Consider the following 23,184-nt stretch of genomic DNA (forward strand, 5'->3'; position numbering starts at 1 on the left):
TGTAGAATCAAACAGGAGTATCCACAATTGTCTGAAAAGGCTGTTATTAAAATATTCCTCCCTTTTGCTAAATACATGCCTGGGCGAGTTGTCCAGATTTTCTTCATAAGCATGACTTATCACAACAGATTGAATGTAGAAGCACAGATAGGAGAATCTAGGATCTTTGTTTTTTATTTTTTATTTTTATTTAAGAATATTTATTTATTTTTAGAGAAGAAGAGAGAGCATACACACATACAAGTGGGGGAGAGGGGCAGAGGGAGAGAATCTCAAGCAGGCTCCCCACTCAGTTTGGAGCCCGATGTGGGGGTTGATCCCACAACACTGGGATCATGACCTGAGCTGAAACCAAGAGTCAGATAGATGCTCAACCGACTGAGCCACCCGGGTACCCTGAAAATCCAGCATCTTTGATTAAGCTGGACATTAAAGAGATTAAAAAAAAATGTAAAACAATACCACTCTTCCCAGTGTTTTTTTGTTTTTTAAAAAAAAAATTTTTTTTAATGTTTATTTATTTTTGAGACAGAGAGAGACAGAGCATGAACAGGGGAGGGGCAAAGAGAGAGGGAGACACAGAATCTGAAGCAGGCTCCAGGCTCTGAGTAGTCAGCACAGAGCCTGACGTGGGGCTCGAACCCACATACCGCGAGATCGTGACCTGAGCCGAAGTCGGACGCTTAACCGACTGAGCCACCCAGGCGCCCCATTCCCAGTGTTTTTAAAAATCTAGTTGTATGAAAAATATTTGTTAGCCTATAAGGTATTTATTATTATTATCTTAAAACAGATTAATAAATGTAAGTGAGGGTACCACATTCCACAGTAACCCAGCACTGAATTTGCTTTGCTTACAAAAAGCTCTCCACTCCTTCCTAGAAGACTCTCTGAGGTCATGGAGTATATAGACTACTGATTAGTGGTTAAGAAGCAAACACAAAATTTTTGTTTGTCCAAGGATTTTAACTTCTTAAGAAGGTTTAACGTGCATTAATTTTAAAAATGTATTTTTATAATAGCTTTACTTGAGATACAGTTCACATACTATAAAATTCACCCTTTTATATTTATTTATTTATTTATAATTTATTTTTAAATTTACATCCAAGTTTGTTAGCATATGGTGCAGCAATGATTTCAGGGCTAGATTCCTTAATGCCCCTTACTCATTTAGCCCATCTCCCCTCTCACAACCCCTCCAGCAACCCTCTGTTTGTTCTCTATATTTAAGAGTCTCTTATATTTTGTCCCCCTCCCTGTTTTTATATTACTTTAAAAAAAATTTTTTTTTAACGTTTATTTATTTTTGAGAGAGAGAGAGAAAAAGAGAGACAGGCCACTAGTGGGAGAGGGGCAGAGAGAGAGGGAGACACAGAATTCAAAGCAGACTCCAGGCTCTGAGCTGTCAGCACAGAGCTCGACGCGGGGCTCGAACCCACGAACTATGAGATCATGATCTGAGCCGAAGTTGGATGCTCAACTGACTAAGCCACCCAGGTGCCCTATATTATTTTTGCTTCCCTTCCCTTATGTTCATCTGTTTTGTATCTTAAATTCCTCATATGAGTGAAGTCATATGGTATTTGTCTTTCTCTGACTAATTTTGCTTAGCATAATACCCTCCAGTTCCATCCATGTAGTTGCAAATGGCAAGATTTCATTCTTTTTGACTGCCGAGTAATACTCCATTGTATACATATATACCACATCTTCTTTATCCATTCATCCGTCGATGGACATTTGGGCTCTTTCCATACTTTGGCTATTCGATAGTGCTGCTATAAACATTGGGGTGCATGTGCCCCTTCCAAAACATCATACCTGTATCCCTTGGATAAATACTAATAGTGCAATTGCTGGGTCATAGGTTAGTTCTATTTTTAATTTGTTGAGGAACCTCTGTACTGTTTTCCAGAGTGGCTGCACCAGTTTGCATTTCCACCAGCAGTGCAAAAGAGATCCTCTCTCTCCGCATCCTCGCCAACATCTGTTGTTGCTTGAGTTGTTAATGTTAGCCATTCTGACAGATGTGAGGTGGTATCTCATTGTGGTTTTGATTTGTCTTTCCCTGATGATGAGTGATGTTGAGCATTTTTTCATGTGTCGGTTGGCCATCGGGATGTCTTCTTTGGAGAAGTGTCTATTCATGTCTTTTGCCCATTTCTTCTCTGGATTGTTTTTTTGGGTGTTGAGTTTGATAAGTTCTGTATAGATTTTTGGATACTAACCCTTTATTTGATATGTCGTTTGCAAATAAATATCTTCTCCCATTCCATCGGTTGCCTTTTAGTTTCGCTGATTGTTTCCTTCGCTGTGCAGAAGCTTTTTATTTTGATGAGGTCCCAGTAGTTCATTTTTGCTTTTGTTTCCCTTGCCTCTGGAGACGTGTGGAGTAAGAAGTTGCTGCGGGCAAGATCAAAGAGGTTTTTGCCTGCTTTCTCCTCGAGGATTTTGATGGCTTCCTGTCTTACATTGAGGTTTTCATCTATTTTGAGTTTATTTTTGTGTATGGTTTAAGAAAGTGGTCCAGGTTCATTTTTCTGCATGTCGCTGTCCAGTTTTCCCAGCACCATTTGCTGAAGAGACTGTATTTATTTTCATTCCATTGGATATTCTTTCCTGCTTTGTCAAAGATTATTTGGCCATACGTTTGTGGGCCCATTTCTGGGTTCTCTATTCTCTTCCATGGATCTGAGTGTGTTTTTGTGCCAGTACCATACTGTCTTGATGATTACAGCTTTGTAGTACAGCTTGAAGTCCATAAAATTCACCCTTTTAAAGTGCGTGCTTCAGTGGTTTTAGTATATTGAGTATTGTGTAACCAACACCACTGCTCCAGAACATATTCATCACACCAGAAGGAAACCCTGTGCCCATCAGAAGTCATTCTGTGACCCCCAGCCCCTGGCAACCACTAATCTACCTTCTGTCTCTGGGGGTTTGCCTCTTCTAGACATTTCATATAAATGGAATCATATAATATGTGGCCTTTTGTCTCCGGCTTTTTTAAATTTGGATGTTTTCAAGATTCACTCACTTTGTCACAAGTAATAGTACTTCATTTTTTCTTTGGCTAAATAATATTCCATTGTAAGGATGGATATACCACATTTTGTTTATCCATTCACCAGTTGGACATTTGGGTTGTTTCCACTTTTTGGTTATTATGAACAATGCCATTGTGCTTATTTGTATATATGTTTTGTGTAGACGTGTCTTTTCATTTTTCTTGTGTATGTATCTAATAGCTGGGTCATGCAGTAACTCTGTATTTAATCATTTGAGGAACTCCACGGTTTTCCAAGGTGGCCGCACCATTTTCTGTTCCCGCCAGCTGTGTATGAGGGTCCTGATTTCTCTGTATCATCACCAATACTTGTTATTGTCTGTCTTGTTGATTATAGCTGCCATAGTGGGTAGGAAGTAGTATCTCATTGTGGTTTTGATTTGCATTTCCCTAATGACTAATGATGTTGAGCATCTTTTCATGTACTTATTGGTCATTTGTATGTCTTCTTTGGAGAAATGTCTGTTCAAATCTTCTGCCCATTTTTGTGAAGTTGTTTGTATTTTTGAGTTGTAAATTTTTTTTTTAATGAATATTCTGGATATTAGACCCTGATAAGATTATATGATTTGGAAAAATTTTCTCCCACTCTATGGGGTTGTCATTTCTCCTTCTTAGTGTCTTTGGGAGCACAAAAGTTTTTTATTTTGATGGAGCCAGTTTATTTCTGTTTTCTTTGGTTGCTTGTACTTATTCTGTTATAGCTAAGAAACAAAGGCCACAGAGATTTATATTTTATTCTAACAGTTTTATAGTTTTAGCCCTTATGTTTAAGTCTGATCCATTTTGTGTCTATAAATGGTGTGAGGTAGGGATCTGACTTCATTCTTTTGCTTATGAATATATCCACTGTTACAGCACCATTTGTTGAGTTGTTTTGTACCCTGCTGAAGATCAGTTGACTGTAAATATGAGGGTCTTATGGGCTCTTAAATCTATTCCTTTCATCTATGTGTCCCCTATCCCAGTCCCACACTATCTTGTTTACTATGGCTTTGTATTACGTTTTGGAATTGGCAAGTGTGAATCCTTCAACTGTGTTCTTTTTCAAGATTCTTTTGGCTGTTCTGCTTCCTTTGCATTCTGTATGTATTTTAGAATCACCTTGTCAATTTCTGCAACTAAAGTAAGCTGCAGGTTTTGACAGGGCTTTTGCATTGAGTCAGTTTGGGGAGTATTCCATCTTAGCAGTGTTAAGTCTCTGATCCATGAACATGAGGCGTTTTGTTGTTGTTGTTGTTTAGGTCTTCACATTTTTTCAGTGATATTTTGTAGTTTTCAGTGTACCAGTCTTGCACTTCTTTTGTTATATTTGTTCCTCACTGTTTTATTCTTTTTGATGCTTGTCTTACTATATACATTGACTTAACTTTGTCGTTTAACCCTCCTGCCGACTCTCTCCTCAACTAGACCAAGTCTCCATAGGGCCTGGCGCTTTGGTAGCACAGTGCACTGCAGTAGAGATTTCTTGTTTATTTTTTGTTCACACTGTTCTTGTGAAGAAGGACTGGTCTTACTGTCTCTGGCCTAGTAGTTGAAGAAACTGCAGCCCGGAGTGCACGGTGACTTGCCTCTTGGCACAGCACTGATCAGTGGTAGCAGAGGTAGGACCAGGATTTTTCTGATACACGATCCAGTTCCCTTTCCAGGCATCATCCTGTATGGCACTGACACTGTTCCTGCCCCCTACCCCCTCCACTTGCGTTTGTGTTTCTACCTTTTATATTGAGCCCCAGAGTGTGAGGGGAAGAGAGAAGGATTAAGGCTGCTATCACAAGGGCTGACCATTGGGGTTACTTTTGTGGGCAGCTCTAATGTGCCAGACTCTCCTAGGTATTTCCAAAATACGTGACCTAGTTAAGTTCTCAGAGAAGCTCTACAAGATGACTCAGATCACTCTGCATTTTATAGACCAGGAGAGGAAAGTTCAAAGGGTCATGTAAACTCCCAAATCAAAGAGTGAGTTATACATTGAACACCGTTCCCAAAGCTCCAGCTGTGGTACTGAAAGAGGGAGTTGTGGGGAGGACGAAGGGAATGGGGCTGTCTTAGAAATTGTGAAGCTCATTAACACCAGGGTTGAATTGGGTCAGTCCAGAAGCATTTGCTCATTGGCCTGGAGCTGCTGTCAAAACGAGTGGCTTGCTGCTTCTTTCTGGGGGTGACTCTCTCCCTCTGTTTCTTCAGAGCACCTAGCATCATTTTCATTACCCAGTGGACATTCCTTACAAGCTTTTGAATGAAGGAAAGACATTCTACCTTCCCGCTTTGCTTCATAGAAGTGGTAGAACCTTAATGCCTCTGGGGCTGGATTTGGGGTGATATAGAAGAATGGGGGACCAAGACCATTAGAGGGGTCCAGCTGCCCTGGTGGTGTGGGACAGATGCAAGATCTGCCTCTTGTCTGCCACGTCTCCACCCCCAGAGCAGAGCACAGACAGAGGTAGTTCCATCTTGGAGTTGCTGAATCTGGTCTGTCACACCCAGGGTCTACACTGTTGTTTCCACATCTGAGTGACCCATGAACCAGAACAGCAGTGAATATCTTTGCCATTGGTTTAACTGAGTCAGACCCTGACTCCTTACCCCCCACTTCTGTTCTTCTAAAACAAAACAAAACACCCAAACTAGGAAATAATAGTAACTGGTGGCCTTGGCAGTGTTTTACAATCGTATAGAAAGTTAATTGCTGCAGTTTTTGATGCTGGATGTTCTGCTTAGATTGAAAGCCGTGGCACAGATGATTATGTTTCGCTGTGATGCAGTGAGCTCGTCATCCTCCCCAGCCTTGTTCTGGCACCTGCCGCCCCAGCCACGCCAAGCTGTGTGCATGGCTTGTGAACACGCAAAGCCAGGTGGTGTCCCCGTCACATGGCTCCCTCTTCCTGGATGCTTGCCCTTCCTCCTTTCCCTCCAGACCACCTGTCCCTCTCCTCATCTTTCAGGCTACCTTCTGTGATGCCCTTCTGGGTACTCCATTCCCCCTTCACCTACCCCTAGCTTAGACCTGACACCTGCTTCTTAGGCCCTCACCCTCCCTACTTATTTCTATATGACAGCACCCGCCATACTTCGCTTACTTTTCTTTATTGAGGGATAATTGACATACTACTTTCAAGGGTACAGGGAAATGATTCAATGTTTGTATGTATTGTGAAGTGATCACAGTAAGTCTAGTTAATATCCATAGTTACACATTTGTTTTTCTTGTGATGAGAACTTTCAAGATCTACTCTCTTAGCAACTTTCACATATACAATGCAATTTACTGTAGTCACCGTGCTGAGCAATTCATTTCACTTCTTTACATGTCTAGTGTCTTCCCTGGCCCTGAATGCCTTGAGGGCAAGGACCACTCCTCAGTCCCTCAGGCGTTCTGTGTCCCCACTGCTGGTAGAGACATCTAGGCAGGCTGTGCTGGGCTCAACAGAAAACACGGTGCCACCATTGCCGCCGGTGGTGATATTTTTGGTCCTGTGAAATGCTCACCGCAGGCAGAGCTGAGTAAGACATGGGCCGCGTCTCAAGCAGCTTCTATCTGGAGGAGCAGGAACACCTGTGAGGGTTACTGTTCTGCCTGATCTGCATGTGCTAGAAATGAAGCATGAGCAGAGGCAGCTGGAGAAGTGTCCTGTGGGGAGTGGCATCAGTGCCACTGGAAGTTTTCCCCAGTCTCCTCTGACCGACCCTAGACGGGCCCAGGTCTTCTCAGTTCCTCTCAGAATGCAGGACTCTGCTCCTGGGACTATTCCCACTCAAAGCTAGGTGGCTTACTTCCTGGATCTCGTCCCAGACCTGGGTGCTGTGGGAAGAAAGGTACAGATTTCATAGCACCTCGGTGATGCCAGCGGGTGTCTGGGAGAAGATTACAGGGAGAGGTGGGTACATACCCAGCCATCTAACGGAGCCTCTTCAACCGCCAGCCTTTCCCCTTAACCCTCGTCCTTCTTGAGTTCTTCGATGCTGGAAGATTAACACAAGTTGGGGAAACAGTAGAATGTTAGGATATGTTTCTCCTTTCTGTCTGCCCACCTCTCTCATGAAGAAGGTTCTACTTCTGTGAGAAAAATTGGGAACAGTTGGAAGTAGAAACTGGCTATTCATAATCTGATCCATTGAGCCTTCGCAAACAGCCCTGCAAGGTATGTGTTGTTGATGCCCGTTTTACAAATGACAGAATTGAGACTCGGAGGTTAAGGGACTCCCCCAGGGTCACACAGCAGAGCTAAGACCCAAGCCCAGGTCCTTCTCACCGTGAAGCCCTGTTCTTGTCTTGTGCCTGGTTATCCTCGTGAGCAGCAAGGACCACCCATCTCTGAACCCGTGTTGCCAGCATATCCGGAGCATTGGTGAAGGGATTCCCATCTTTCCTGATTTTGGTCACTTCGTGTCCAGGGGTACTTGCCCAGGGTCTGTGCCTTTTCCTAAGTAGCCTCGGACTGTCCGGTCCTTCTCGGACCTGTTTGTGCACTTGTGTTGAGAGGGTCTCGGTTCCCCTCTGTCGATGGGGATAAATGTCCCTGTCCTGTCTTCGCCGTGGTCTAAGGAGATTGAAGTAAGGTATGTGAAGCACTGGACTATGATCTCATGCTGTAGAAATGTTCTTCAGACCAGTCTCGCTGCTGGCCCTGCCCCTGGATGAGGCCGAGGCCTGTGTGCCAGCCTGATGCCAACTCTTGCCTCCGGCTGATCCTCTCAGCAGTTCATCGGCCAGACGGCAGTGTGGATGTGGGAGTCGTGGCACTGCTCCGCCTCCAGCCGGGGAAGCGGCACCGGGTGCCTGTCCCGATGCCGGGGAAGGATGAGGCCTGTCTCGGCTCGGAAGCCAGGGTGCCGTACGCAGGGAGCCTCTGCCGGTTTCTCGCCTCGGCATTCCAGCCGACCCTCTACTCTTACTGTTTCCGGGCAGGGCCCCTCCGGAGTGTCACTGGCCTCCTCTTCCGGGATCTGCAGCTGCCTGCCTTTGTCAGGGTTTATTAGTGGTTAACACCCCTCCTTGGAAGCAGAACGCTGCTTGTTGTCGGCTCTGGAGAAAGATGGGCACAAGGTGGGAACAGAGTACCTGTGCAGGGTTGAGGTCCTGGATCCCAGAGGAGTGAGCAGGTTCCCTCCCACAATGAGTTTGCCTTTAACTCGTGGGTCTCCCAGAGACTCCTGACATTCGGACTTCCTCCTGACTTAGAACCTCTGCCCAGAGCAGGTGCACCCACATTTCATTAGCAGGACCATCCCTGGATTATCCCTCCTCCTTCTCTGGATGCCCCCTGCCCTGGCAGAGAGCAAGAACTCAGAAGCAGAGAAGGCCTCTCTGACTTATTAACCTCGGGTTCAGGGAGCTAAGCAAAGATAGAGATGTGCATTATTGACTGTGCTTCCTCCAAGAACTCTTGTCTGAGCTCAGCCTGGGCTGGTTTTTGTTTTGGTGGTATGGGGTGGCATCAGGGGGTAGGAGCTGTATCCCTATTCAGGACTGGAGAGGTCGTGGGGATAACGCTGTGTTAAATGCATCGATCTGAGTGGGTTTAATAGTATGTTCAAGCATTTAAAAATCTTGCTGATGAAGTCAGACGAGGCCAAGAGCCCATAAGAGCCGCTAGGTAACATGTGCCCTTGTGAGGAATCCTGTCTCCTGGCCCCAGAGGAGAAAGGACCAGGGTGTCTCCAGATCCCAGGGGGGCAACTTGAGACTTAGGTCTCAGCAAGAGGAAGAAGACATCAAACTCCTCATTTTTTCTTCTCCTGTCAGATCCTCTGCTCCTTTCCTTTCTTTTTTTTTCTTTTCTTTTCCTTTTCTTTCTTTTTTTTTTTAGTGTTTATTTTTGAGAGAGATAGAACATGGGGGGGTGGGGAGAGGCAGAGAGAAGGGGACAGAAGAGCAGGGGGCGGGGGGCAGAGAGAGAAGGGGACAGAGGATCCGAAGCAGGCTCTGCGCCACAGAGAGCAGATAGCCCAACGCGGGGCTTGAACTCACAAACCATGAAATCGTGACCTGAGGCGAAGTCAGATGCTTAACTGATTGAACCACCCAGGTACCCTTCTCTGCTCCTTTTCTTAGGCCAGAAGCTCTCTCATCTGGCTGACTCTCCTATCCCTGGCTTTCTTTCCTTTGTAAAAGCCAAACACCACTGCCCTTTAATCCTTCCGCTAATCTGTGGGCAGTGGTTTTGACTGCCCTCTCCCAGCTCACCCCTGACCTGGTTTTGTTTTCTCCCTTCCCTCAAACAGGCTGTTCAAGGTCAACTCCTGGGCCAGAGATTGGCTCTCTCCTCTGAGCTGTAGGGAGGGGATAATTCTAGAGAGTCATTGACAGAGGCTTAACCTAGAACGTCAATTATAAACAGGCGGCGTCAATTATAAACAGGCGGCGGGTAGAGGGCCCAGATTTGGGTATTCCAGTACCAGGAACGCCGTGGCCTCCCTAGGGCTCTGCAGACCACCTGTAATGGTAAGAGGACCACCTCTCAGCGGTCATAGGCACACTGTCCCGGGTGGGGCTGTGTACACACTGTGGTCATTGTTTCTCTTCCCTTTGGAACTTGCTACTTAGGAAAGAAGAGGGCAGAGGGATTCTGGGAACAGTCCTTAGAGACAAGAATCCAGGGGAAGGGTGGGCTGGATCATTGCTCATAGGCCTGTGGGGACAGCTCTGGAAAGGAATGGACAAAACCGAGGAGCCCAAAGTGGGCAAACCCTATTTGACAGTGGAAATGGGTTCTGCCTGAGAACTTGGGGATAGAGGAAGATAGGCCTAGGGGCTCTGAGCTCTGGGCCCGAGTGCCTTTGTGTGGTGGTGATATCTGGGGGAAAGGCCCTGTGGTTCCCTTGACTGGGGTCCCTTGTGGAAATGGTGAAGCGGCAAGTGGTCAGGAGAAGGGTCTGCTCTTAGTACAGCACCAGATCAGGGGCCCAGGGGTCTACACGTGCTGTGCCCCAGTTCCTTGGCCAGTTTCGGCCTTGACGAAATGCTCTGGAGCTGCAGAACAGGGAGGCCTGGCTCTCCTTCAGGAATCTGAAATGGAAGGGCCAAGATCAGTTCTCTTCAAGAGCTGAGTTTGTGATTACGTTCTAGACAGCAGTGAAGAGAAAGCATGTAACTACCCACATTTTGGGAGAACAGATTTCTGGCATTTGAGCAGGACCCACTGCTCAGATCCAAAGGGAGACAACTTTTGCTTAGAAGAAAACCTTTCCCTCGGTTCAGGAGGAGGAGAAACTCAGGCCTGAAATGGCTTCTGGTTATCTTCCACTGCAAACAGGCCAGATTCCTCCAGGTCCGGATAAGAATTCAAGAAGGGAGGGGTGCCTGGGTGGCTCAGACAGTTAAGCATTTGACTCTTGATTTCAGCTTAGGTCATGATCTCATGGTGAGATCAAGCCCATTTCCTGGTCTGTCAGCATGGAGCCTGCCTCGGATTCTCTCTCTTTCTCAAAATAAATAAACATTAAAAAAAAAATTCAAGAAGGGAGTAACAGGTTGAGTGTGTGTGTGTGTGTGTGTGTGTGTGTGTGTGTGGTTTGAGGAACAGGTGAGAAGGAGGACTTACTTTTCCCTTTGCTTTGTCCCAAACTTACCAGAGCAAAATTGGTAAGAAATGTGCCTTTTCTCCTCGTGTTCTGGACCAGGGATGGAGGGATGTGGCTTCTATGACTTTATTCTCTGTTGGGTGACTCAAAAGGAGTCCTGTCATCAGGAGGAAGTCTGAGGCAAGAAGACAGTCAGTGCTTAATTTATCTGAGTGGCTGGGTCTGGAATGATCTCATTTGTGCCCTTGATCTCCTCCTGACTAGTAGGAAATAGTCAGTTTCATGCAGGCAGGGACCTCTTCTCTCTTGTTCAGCTGTATCTCCAGTCCCTAACAGTAGCTGGCATATTGCAAAGGCTCAATCAATATTGAGTGAGTGAAGGAATGAACAATTTTTCTCTGCTTATCATTTCACTAAACCTCTCCAGTTTCATCTTTTGTTGGTTCCTCACCTGATCAGCATCTACTTGGTATCACCCGACCCTGACTCTAAACTAATCAGGCAAGACCATGCTTACAGGGAAAGTCTGATTGGCCCTGCCTGTCACCACTGGTCCATGCTGAGCAGGTGCTGATGTCCTGTGGGCCAGGTGCCACCACCCACTGGGGCCTCTGGAATGGGTTCTTCCTCTGAACCCAGATCAAGCCCCTCCTCCATGACACTTAGCTGTCCTCAACCGTTTTACTCTTCCCCCATCTCCCTTTTATCTCCAAACAGTTCCTTTGCATATGCTGGCTGTTTAATATCCCTTATATTTCTTTAAAAAAATTTTTTTAAATGTTTATTTATTTTTGAGAGAGAGAGAGCAGGGGAGGGGCAGAGAGAGACACCCGATGCAGGGCTCGAACTCATGAACTGTGAGATCATGACCTGGGCCGAAGTTGGACACTCAACCGAGCCACCCAGGCACCCCAATCCCTTATATTTCAAATGCGCTAGTCTTGTCTCCTCACCAGATGGAAAAGAATTTTTTGAAAGGCTTTAAGATATCTGTTTGTTTGTTTGTTTGTTTGTTTATTTGAGAGACAGTGAGTGCACTCACTCACATGAGCATGAGTGGGGACGTGAGCGTGAGTGGGGACGGGGCAGAGGGAGAGGGAGAGGGAGAGAGAATCCCAAGGAGGCTCTATGCCCAGTGCAGACCCCAACGAGAGGCTAGATCTCACTACTGTGAGATCATGACTTGAGCTGAAATCAAGAGTCGGCCACTTAACCGACTGAGCCTCCCAGGTGCCCCCAGAAAGTTCATTGAAGGCAGAGGCCATGTGTTAGCTTATCTTCTGTCTCTCAAGTATGTGTTATGGGCAGTGGGTGCTCAATAAACATTTGATGGCTCTAATTGTATGAAATCTAATCATAGCCCTTGGAGTATGTATTGAGGCTTAATAGTTTACAACACTGAAGGAGAATGGTCTGAGGTTTCATTTATGGCAGGTTGATTAATTGTCAATCCTCTGCGTTGCAACTGATGTTCCATTGATGGACTAACAGGTTCTGAGCCATTTTCTACTCATAACACTTCTGACAACAAATATATGGGTGGTTTTTTCTTCACACCAACTGGTTCTCCAGTTTTCTGTAGACACCAACTGGGAATCCTTCAACGCAATTCAGTTCTGACACTACCCAGAGTTAGCACGGACATCATGGGTGAATCGCTCAGTCGCACAAGACAGTATCCACCTGACGCTAATTGTAGGACTTTTGCGATTGCCTTTTTGGACCTCTAACAAACTAGCGATAAGTTGGAGATGACTGTGATCCCCATCTCAGGTTTGGTAATTAAAAAGGTTTTTTTTAATGTTTATTCATTTTTTTGAGGGAAGGAGAGAGAGAGAGAGAGACAGACAGACACACACACACACACTAGGGGAGGGGCAGAGAGAGAGGGAGACCCAGAATCCAAAGCAGGCTCCAGGCTCTGAGCTGTCAGCACAGAGCCCGACACTGGGCTCCAACTCACGACCCACGAGATCATGACCTGAGCCAAAGTTGGACATTCTAACCAACTGAGCTACCCAGGCACCCCATGGTTTGATAACTTTTTAGAACTGTTCATGGAACTGAGACAAGTGCTTTCCTTCCAGTTTATTGTAAAGGATCCAGTCGGACAGCCAGATTAGGACGGATATAGGTGAAGTCTGGAAGAGTCCTGCGTGCAGGAGCTTCTGTCCGCATGGATTGGGGTGCACCATCCTCTTGGCGTGTGTGGATGCGTTCACCATCCTGGAAGCTCTCTGAACCTCCTTGTTTAGAGGTTTGTTTTTTTTTTCCTCTCAAATGTTTATTCATTTTTGAGAGACAGAGATAGAGAGCAAGCAGGGGAGGAGCAGAGAGAGAGGGAGACAGAATCCCAAGCAAGCTCCACACCATCAGCACAGAACCCCATGTGGGGCTCGAAAGTTCCAGCTTTCTACTGATGGTTTGTTCCCAAAGCTATCTAGAGGCTCATCAGGAGCCCCTTCATTAGCATCAGCTCAGATGCCTTAGAAAGGGGGTTGTTATGAATAAGAAAAGTTGTTCTGGACTCCCCTACCACTCAGGAAATTCCAAGGGTTTTAGGTACTCTGTGCCTGGAGTCAGGGAGGAAAACCAAATCCTGTAGTTCCTCTATCAATATATCACATAAGTGCAGAGAGGTGGAGTGATCCTCAAGGTCATTCGACCAGATGGTGGCAAAGCTGGAATTTGAACCTGACTTTTCTGACTAAGACTTTGCCCTTTCCATGGAATCACAGCAGCATCTGGCCCCCACCTGCACCTTGTCTAGGCTTCTCTTGCCCTGCAGAGAGGGAGGTTCCTGCCAGACCTCACCGCCCCCCACCCAGGACCCCGGCTGCTTTTCCCTCTACCCTTCCAGCTCCTGGGACTGTTGACACAGTGTGTTGTGTGAAAGAACACGGTGGTGTCAGCAGCAGCAAGGAGTGCAAGAAGTGATGTGGGTCAGCAGATGGGGCTTTCCTTATCTATTAAATGAAGATGGGGCACCTGGGTGGCTCAGTCGGTTAAGCATCTGGCTCTGGATCTTGGCTTGGGTCATGATCTCACAGTTTGTGGGTTTGAGCCCCCATCGGGTTCTGTGCTGAGGGTGTAGAGCCTGCTTGGGATTCTTCCTCTCTCCCTCTCTCTGCCCCTCCCCCATTCCATCTGTCTGTCTGTCTGTCTGTCTCTCTCTCTCTCTGTCCCTCCCCCATTCGTTCTGTCTCTCTTTCTCTCTCAAAATAAATAAAACTTTAAAAAAATAAACAAAATGAAGGTAATGCCTGCCCTTCCTACTAGGCAAGGTTGATGTTAGTAGCAAATGGCAGTGTCTTTTAAAGTATCTTGGGATGCCAGGGTGGCTCAGTTGGTTAAGCGACCGACTTTGGCTCAGGTCATAATCTCATGTTTTGTGAGTTCAAGCCCCACATCAGGCTCTCTGCTGTCAGCACGGAGCCTACTTTGGATTCTCTGTCTCCCTCTCTCTCTCTCTCTCTCAAATAAATAAACATTTAAAAAAACGAAACAAAACAAAAAATACTTACTGGACTCTTAACTTAAAAATAAATAAATAAATAGTACCTTATAAACTGCAGAGAGCCAGAAGTATATTGTTGTTAAATATAGTATACAAGTTACAGGTCAATAAAACTGCCAAACGCAACAATACCCACCTTATAAGTGTTGGGGGATGACCTAGTGCAGGGCCTGGCACTTTACAGACACTTACAGCCATTATTATTGTTTTTACAACTATTGTAACACATGACCTCTTCCCTCAGATGGAGGGTGGCAACACTGAGGAGACAGCTTGGAGTAGGTAGCTTTCGGGTTGGGACTGAGAAGATGGGAAAGGCAGTCTGCCGCCTGGGTCTTTCCTAATTCACTTACTACCTCAGGTCCCAAAAGCCTGGTTCCCACAAAGCCTGAAGTTCTCGCCTGGGATGCTGCCCTCAACACTGGGGAGAAACTGTTGTATTCAGACGAACATGCCAGCAGAGCAGGAAAGGGAGTCTTGACAAGTTAGAACCTGCCCAGTAGGGTAGGGGTTGGAGCTCCTGGCAGGCACCCTGTTATCCCCTCCCCTGCCATCATCTCCCCTGCCTTCCCCTCCTCCCTGGGTGTGCAGGGCAGGGTAAAGGCCACTGTGAGCATGGGAGCCTCTGGTTATTTCTGAGGAACTCCAGAACACCCTAGGGAAAGTTTCTCTTCCACTCAGTTGGGTGCTCAGTCCACTGATGGGGAGCTTGACCGTGATGAGGCACAGTTAACCTGTGAGGGAAAGTGTGGTAGAGGGGGTGGCCCAGATGTGACACTGAGCCAGCTAGAGAGAGGAGGCAGCCCTTCACACGGTGATGGAATGCCGAGGTGTGGCCAGGGCAAGTGTGATGGTTGAGGAAGGGTAGTTGGGGGTCAAGAGGCAAGAAGGGGAGAGGATGGTGTCCACAGGGGGCTCCTGGGAATTAAGGCCAGGAGTGAGGCACCATTTGGGATGATGGGCGGACTGGACTATGGGTGCCTTTGGGCTTTGAAACCATGACCAAGCTATTTGTCTTGAGTTTCTGTTTCTTTACTTACAAAGCTGGGGCTGTAACCCTCCAGATAAGGTTTTGGGTGATTAAATGAGATGGTGTGCAGCACGTAGCCCGTGCGAACGTTATCAGTGCTTCTGACATCCTGCCACATGGCTGTGGTCATTAGGATAAAACCAACAATATTTCTCTGTATGTTAACTAACTTCATTTAAGTAAAAAGGTAAAACCAACAATAGTGGATGCCTAGGACTCTATCTTGGAAAAGCCTCTAGTCCAGTTTTTGTGCTTAAATTCCAAAGCAGAGGGTGAAAGGTCAGATCAGGGGGCTGCAAAGATATGTTTTCCTGGATCAAGAATAGGGAGAATAAGCAGCAGCAGCCATGGTCAAGGTCATATCCTATGTGAGTTGCTTTTTACTTCCTTCCTTCTGGACACTGAAGCACTTTGCCATTGAGTTTCCTCACTGTCTCCTTGGCTCATGGACTGGGCACTTATGTGATCAGTTTACCCAGAAAACCAAGTTGTCTGAGCCAGGTTCTACCCCTTCCTCCCAGAGGGATGCTTGGGGCGTGGTATCTAGCAGAATAGCAGTAAAGCCTGGCCAGGAATGGTTGAGGTCACACACTGATTCTGAGAAACTGAATTAATCAGGCAAGGCAAATCAGGCACCAAACCAGGGGAATTGAGGCACCCAGAACAGACAGCAGTGGGAAGCCATCACTTCCACAAGGCTTGACAGGGTCGGGAGAGGAAATAGTGCTTCTTCTAGACTTCAGGGAGGGTTGGCAGCATGGAGGCAGGAATGCCCAGCAGGGACTGTCATAGTGGCAGGATGCACCCAGTCAGGACTGTGGCACCCAAGCCCATAGAAAAGATATACCCATGCTGCCTCTCCTCCTGTGCTTCCCATTGGCTGAACCTGTGGGAAGCCACCCTGCAAAGGGAGCCCTTTCACACATCACAGCTTCCCTAGGTGCAGGGCAGAGGGATGTGGGTAGGTGAGTGGAGAGTAACCAACCAGGAAGCCTCTCCTAAAGGCTAAATCTGTGTGGAAACATCCACTTAACAGACGTGACAAGCACAGGAATGAGGGCTCTGGCTTCCTGTGGGTCAGAGGAGCTGCTGCTTCTGGGAAGGGGCTATCTCCAAATCAAAATTAGTCACCAGTTTAAATTTGGTCATCAAAGGCAATTAGGAGAGAGAATGAAATGAAAGGCATTCAGATTGGAAAAAAAGAAGTATCTTTATTTGCGGCTGACACGATCTTGTATAGGAAAACCCAAGTAATCCACTCAGAATCTACTAAAATGAATAAAAGAGTTTAGCAGGGTTGCAGGACATAAGATCAATATATAAAAATCAATTGTATTTCTATACAGTAGCAATGAACAAATTGAAAATGAAAACAATTCCATATATAATAGCATCAAGAAGAATACAACTCTTAGGAATAAATTTAACAAAAAACGTGAAGTGTAAAACTTACGAGAGCCTAAAGCATTGTTGAAATAAATTTAAGGAAACCTAAATAAATGGACACACCATGTTCATGGGTCAGAAGTGTTAATATTATTAAGATGGCAGTACTCCCCAAATTGTTCTAAAGATTCAGTGCAAAGTCTTTCACCATCCCAGCTGCGTTTCTTTGCAGAAATTGACACAATGGTCCTAAAATCCACATGGGAATGTAAGGGAAGCGGATATCCAAAAGAATCTTGAAAAAGAACACAAGTGGAGGACTCACACTTTGATTTCAAAACTTTGTACAAAGCTACTGTAATCAAGAGAGTGTGGTGCTGGCCTAAAGACACACATGTAGGTCAGTGGAATAGAATTGAGAGCCCAGAAGTAAATTGTCACACTTAGAGTCAGTTCGCTTTTGACAGGGGTGCCAAGACAATTTAATGGGGGAAAGAATAGCCTTTTCAACAAATGGTACAGGAACAACTGGATATCCACATGCAAAAGAACGAAGAACGAAATTGGACCCCTACCTCACACCACAGACAGAAATCAAAAAGGATCAAAGGCTTGGATGCAAAAGCTAAAACTATAAAACTTTGAGAAGGAAACAATCATAAATCTTTGTGATGTTGAGGTAGATAGTGGTTTCTAATCTACAACAGCAAAAGCACAAACAATAAAAAAAAAATTGACTGGACTTTCTCAATATTAAAAACTTCTGTGCAGCAAAGGACACTGTCACAAAAGCAAAAAGGTAACCCAAAGAATGGGAGAAAATTTTTGTAAATCTCATGTCTCAGAGGGAACTTGCATCTAGACCTTGTATTTAGAATATATAAAGAATTCTTACAACTCAATTGCAAAAAGACAAATAATCCAACTTAAGAATGGACAAGGGATCTGAGTAGACTTTTCTCCAAAGAAGATAGACAGATGGCCCATGAAAATATGCTCAGCATCATTAGCCATCAGGGAAATGTAAACCAAAACAATGAGATACTACTTCATACCCACTGGAATGGCTAACCAAAAAGACAGATAATAAGGCCTGGTGAGGATGTGGAGGAATTGGTAGACTATGAAATGGAGCAGCTGCTGTGGAAAAGTCTGGCAGTTAAACATAGAGTTACCATGTGAGCCAGCTAATACATGCCTGCCCAAGAGAGATGAAAACACACGTGCACCCAAACACTTGCTCCCAGATGTTCATAGCAGCTTTGTTCATAATAGCCAAAAGGTAGAAACAACGCAGATGTCCATCAACTAATGAGTGGATAAATAAAATGTGTTCTATCTATGCAACGGGACATTACGTGGCAATTCAAAGAAACGACATACTGACTCCTGCTGCAACATGATGGCCCCTGAACCCCTTAGGCTGGGTGAAAGAAGCCAGTGACAAAGGACCTTGTTATTCCTTTTATATGAGATGTCCAGAATAGGCAAATCCATAGAGAGAGTCAGGTTAGTGATGGCCTAGAGGCTGGGGGAGCTGGGAGTCGGTGGGGGTGGGGTGGGGGTTGAACATGTTCTATAACTGATTGTGGTGGTGGATGTGCAACTCCGTGTACTAAAAGCCATTGAATTGTACTACAGTGTGTGAACCATATGGTATGTGATTATTTATCTCCGTAAACTGTTGAATGCCACCCCCTCGCCCCCACCCACGACCTAGTCCCCTGTAGGCTAAGTCTGTGACTTAGGAAGCTCTTACCTGTTTTGTAACGGCCGGCGCTGGGCAGAGATGCCACCTGCATCGGCCACTGAGCTCTTGGCCTCTTTTTCTGGGTCTCAGAGCATGGAAGGACCCCCTAGAAAATTTTAATTCCAACCCAGTTGCATTTTGGTTCAGGTGAACAGTTCTGGAACCCTGCTGTGAACCAGGCACCAAACAAACTGGGTACTCTTGTGAAAAACAGGGGCTGCGGATTTGGATGGGCTCGGTGATACTGAGCTGGCTATTCCTGTGGGTCTTTCCAAGGTGGATTTTTCTAATCGGTGAAGCGAGGGTCGACCCCCTGGGATTGTAGTGTGAATTAGGGCGAACGAGAAGGGGCCTGGTATCCAGACGGCAGAAAATGAACCTCCCTCTGCCACGCTGCTGGAGCAAGTGCAGAGACAAGTGACACCTGACCACAGAGAGCTTGAGGTCCAGCCTTAACCAGCACTAGCTAACTAGCGCCCGGTGAGAAGCAGCAGGAAGGGGACACCAGACATCCTCCTGGCTCAGCGGTGTGGGTGCGGAACCAAGAAGGGGCCGCGAGAGTAGGAGGATCCCCTCGTCACATGTTGCATTTACTTCGTATTGTGAATAATCAGTTACATGATGTGAAGTCACAAGGGTAAATGGTGAAAGATAAACCTTTTCCTCATCTCTCTTCCCTAGAGGCACCTGCTGGGGGGAATTCTAGGGTATTCTACCCGCAGCCGAGCAAATGTGTGTCTCTGTAGGAGAACTGCTGTCAGTGGGGCAGGTTTGACATATTTCCCTGCTGGTGCTTGGGGACAGACGGCTCGGGCTAGGGTGTCACTCATGCCGCCTCTGTGCCTTGCAGTCACATTCGGCTAGGTTTGCCGTGGGGCCCACCAGTAGGAATGCTGGCTCCACTTCCCCTTCAGGTCCCCTGGAGGGCGGGGTGCCCCCACGGAGGGGTCCTGCCAGGTCCTTGCCTTACCCAGCGCCCCTCTCTCCCCACGTGCGTGCTCCCTGGGGTCTCCTGCCGCCTCTCGCTGCAGCTCCTGCCACCCTCGTGGGCCTGTCCGTGGCCTTGCTTGGGTGGAGCTCCTCCAAGGTAGCTTTCTGAGAAAAGAAGTGTCGAGCACCAGGGAGAGTCAGGCGTGGCAGCCCCTGCCTTCATTTTACCTTCATAAGTAGTTGGTAGTTGAGCTGGATAAGGAGTTGGAAAAGGAAGTCATTTTTCCTTTGCAATTTTGAAGGATTGCTTTGTACTGTTCTGGCCTCCTGAGTTGCTGTTGAGAAATCCAAAACCTTGCTGATGTCTGATTCTCTGTGTCCTTTTTCCTTCTCCCCCTTTTCTGAAAGCTCCCAGGACCTGAAGTTTCACGACCTGCCTGGTGTGTGTCTGGGTTCATCCATCCTGTTGGCTCATGGCGTGTCCTTCTGTGTGGAGATGTTCTCTTGGACATCCAGGAGTTTCTTGAAATCTTTCATTTTTCCTCTGTTCTCTTGTTCTGACACTCCTGTCACTTGGCCCCTGGAGCACTTGGTCTGTCCCTTTTCACTCTTGGGCCTGTTTTCCCTTTCTTTGTCTTTCTGCTTCCGTTTCTAGGAAGTCTCCTCTACCTTGGCTTCTTTCTGTTGATTCGTTTGTTCGTTTCTCCGGTCATATTTTTAATTTCCAAGAACTCTTTTTGCTGCCTGAATGGTTCTTTAACAATATGTGTGTAGTTGTCTGTTGATTTGCTGGTGTAATCTTTGATTTCTCTGAGGATATTATGGGTGTCTGTGTTTTTTCTTTCCTTTTTTTTTCCTTGCTCAGGCTGTTTCCTCCCAGTTGCTTTTTTCTGCTACTTTCCTTTGGTCTCTCCATTTGAAGGCCTCTGTCCTCAGCTGCCTGGTGACCTTTGGTGGCCTGCTCATGATTGTTAGCAGGGGCTAAAAGCTGCCTGAGAGCCCTGTTTCTGACCTGCATGGTGGCTGATGCATGTGCCATTTGTTGGGGAACCTCAGCGTCAATATCCTGAGGTTTTCCCTCTTGAGCTGGGTCAGGTCTCCGAGGAGAGGAAGGGCCGGCTGCTGTGTTACAGGAGCAGAGTGGGGTGAGGGGACAGGACGCATGGGCTTACTTAACCTTCCTCCACCATTTTTGACAAGGTGCCCAGGCCCTCGGCTATGCCTCCTATCCTCCAATGTAGACCCCGGGCTTTACCGTCTCCAGAGAGTAAACCGTCTTCAGGAGAGGGCAGGAGGGGGGTGGTCCCTAGCTGTATGAAAAGCCGTTCAGCCCTAGGCACTGGGGACCTGGAGCCACGGTTCCCTGGCCTCTGGTGGATTCTGTAGGAGGAAACCAGTGGGTATGCACCCTTCCCACTCCCAGATAGAGGCCTTCTCATCAGATGGTGTGAGCTGCCTTCTGGCTTCCACAGTGATGTTGCCGTGGTCTCCTTTCCTGGTCTCTCTGTCCTAGGGGCTTTAGAGCCTTAAGAACAACAAAAACGTCTTCACTCAAGTTTTGGTGGGATTTCAGGAGGAAGGAAAATTAGACACATAACCCAGCCACGAGCAGGCTTTGCACAGGTCAGCCCAAGGAGAAGGGTGTTCAGGTGGGGGCGTCTCAGGGAAGACGTGCTCCAAGGGAGAGGGGGGGTGCTTGGATTCTTTGGGAACAAAGAGGAGGCAGTTGGGCTGGAGTTAAAAGATTCAGGAGGCGGAGGACTGACTGATGGGCAATCTGGCTGGAAAAGGCAGGCTGCACTGATGATCAGAGAGGGTCTGCAGGAAGGAAAGCTTACCTGTGGGTGGGGGGGAGAGTGGGGGTGTGTTAAGAGGAGGGTGAAATAATGCGTGTATTTATGGAGACGATCGCTCGTATATAGCACGGCACGGAGCAGTAGGTAAAGCTAACCAAGGTTAGTGGTTGGTCACGGTTAGTAGGCTTTTGCAGTAGTTGAAGTAACATGAGGGGGACGATCTAGGGTGTGTTAGTAGAAGTGAAAGGAAGGAGGACATGGGGCTTTAAGAGAATTGACAGGCCTCCTTGACCGGATGGTGGGTGAAGGAGAGGGAAGAGCTGAAGATGGTCCCCCCACTGAAGCCCGAGTTCCTGGGAAAGACAGGAAGAGGTGTTTGGTTTGGGCTTTGGGGGTGTGTGTCATTTGGGGGAGCAGGAAGGGGGGGGGGTAGGTTGTGTTCTAGAATAGATGTTTGATGTGTACATCCAGTAGCTTTTATTTTAAGTCCTCACACTTCAACCTGCACGTGCCTATGTTGGTTAAGAAGAGAGGGAGGGGAAGAAAAGGCCTCAAGGATACGAACGAAGGAACCGGTCAAAACAAAAGAATAATTTTCATGTTGTTAAATGAGATTATCGAAAGAATTTTTATTTTGATATTCTCACAGGTTAATAGGTGTTGCAGAGTGGCTTCTGAACTTCACTTTTTTTTTTTTAATTTAAAAATTTTTTTTAAGTTTATTTTGAGAGAGCGAGTGAGCACGGGAGGGGCAGAGAGAGATAGAGAGAGAGAGAGGGAGAGAGAGAGAGAATCCCAAACAGGCTCTGCACCATCAGTGCAGAGCCCAGCGCGGAGCTAAATCTCACAACCGTGAGATAATGACCTGAGCTGGAACCGAGAGTCGGATGCTTAACTGACTGAACCCCCGAGGCGCCCCCGGCTTCTGAATTTCCTTAAGACGTGGAGAGAGTGCCAGATTCATTTCTTCCTTAGCTCACCCTCATGTTTTAACTGAATCAAGCCCTTGGACATCAGGCTTTTACAAATGAAAGAGGCCTCTTTATTTGAGTTCTGTAGCCAAAAGGGAAAATGGAGAAGGAGCGTCATTCTCTCAGCCACCCCCGCCTGTCTCTGCATCAAGGTGGCATACTTGGGCCATCTCGGTGCTCTTTTAGCGATGGCTCCGGGAGGGGAGAAGAGGGCCCTGATCGTCAAGGTGGCCGATTTCTGTGGTATACAGCTGCCCCCTGTGACTGACCGCAGCCTCCCAGTGCTATGCCACTGAGCACAGAGTTGGACAGAAGCAGAGGCGAGGAGCCAGCGGGCACGAGCAGGAGCGAGCCACACCTCCTGCGTGTGGCTCGTGGTGGGTTCTCGATGACGTGATGTGGCTGGGCAGGCAGACCCCGTTTCTCACGTCGTCTTGTTATAAGGAGGCTGTTGGCGTCGAGGCATGCTTCAGAGTGTCATCTCCATGAACAGCCTGCTTCGTGGAACAGCCCCGGCCCCGACTGGGCCTCGGCTGTCCTCTGGCTCTCCCTTCACGACCCCTCCCTCGCCACCTCCGTCCATCAGAAGCAGGTCCAGCCTCGCAGCCCAGCTTGTAGTACTGGAAGCTGACAGTTATAATAATAAAGACTGCTTATATACCAGGCACTGCTCTGAGACTTCACCAGCATTAACTCATTTGATCTTTGTAACAACCCTATGTGCCATTGCCATCGCTGTGATAAGAAACTGATGGCCAGAGGTTAAGCAACTTGCCCAGAGTCAGTGAGCTTGGTGGAGCCCTGATCTGAACTCAGGCAGTTGGACCCCTGGCATCTTAACCAGTGTTATCCCTGCCCTCTGATGTGATGCCAGCATCTGAGAACTCTCTTGACATGTTTCTTTCCTCCTAAGACCCAGTCGGGCCCTCAGCACTGCTGGCTCGGTGGGGTGAAATACAAATAAAATACAGGATGCCCAGTTAGATCTAAATTTCAGGGAAACAGCAAACAATTTTGTAGTATGCCCCAAATATTGCATGAAATACACTTATACTTTGAAAAAAATGCTATTTATCTGAAAATCAGATTTTAACTGAACAGCCACCCTCAGCTGGTTTTATGTTGGTTGAGAACTGAGTCGGGGGTGTGGGAGGGGATTGAAGTTCTCGGTCTTGCTGTTCGCTGGTTCTTTGGCCAGGTCGTGCTGAGG

The 23,184-nt window shown here is 46.9% G+C and overlaps 1 protein-coding gene and 1 pseudogene across 7 annotated transcripts in view; both read left to right on the forward strand.

The window, feature by feature from the left end:
- LOC132662065 (small ribosomal subunit protein eS25 pseudogene) overlaps positions 1-8,050 on the forward strand; it is an 82,925-nt pseudogene extending 74,875 nt beyond the window's left edge. The window contains exon 4 of the transcript XR_009602500.2: positions 7,770-8,050. The product of XR_009602500.2 is annotated as a small ribosomal subunit protein eS25 pseudogene (transcript). The remainder of the gene's footprint in view (positions 1-7,769) is intronic.
- Positions 1-23,184, forward strand: part of PC (pyruvate carboxylase) — a 100,962-nt gene that overhangs the window by 41,206 nt on the left and 36,572 nt on the right. The window contains exon 1 of one of the 6 annotated variants that reach the window (XM_060607353.3): positions 9,386-9,515. The exons of the other annotated variants lie outside the window; for them this stretch is intronic. Within the exon in view, the coding sequence (XP_060463336.3) occupies positions 9,513-9,515 (3 nt within the window). The 5' untranslated portion in view covers positions 9,386-9,512. Of the gene's footprint in view, positions 1-9,385; positions 9,516-23,184 lie in introns of those variants that run through there. 6 annotated transcript variants of the gene reach the window in all.

The sequence above is a fragment of the Panthera onca genome, chromosome D1 (assembly GCF_046562875.1).
Source record: "Panthera onca isolate mPanOnc1 chromosome D1, mPanOnc1 haplotype 2, whole genome shotgun sequence".
Taxonomy (NCBI): Eukaryota; Metazoa; Chordata; class Mammalia; order Carnivora; family Felidae; genus Panthera; species Panthera onca.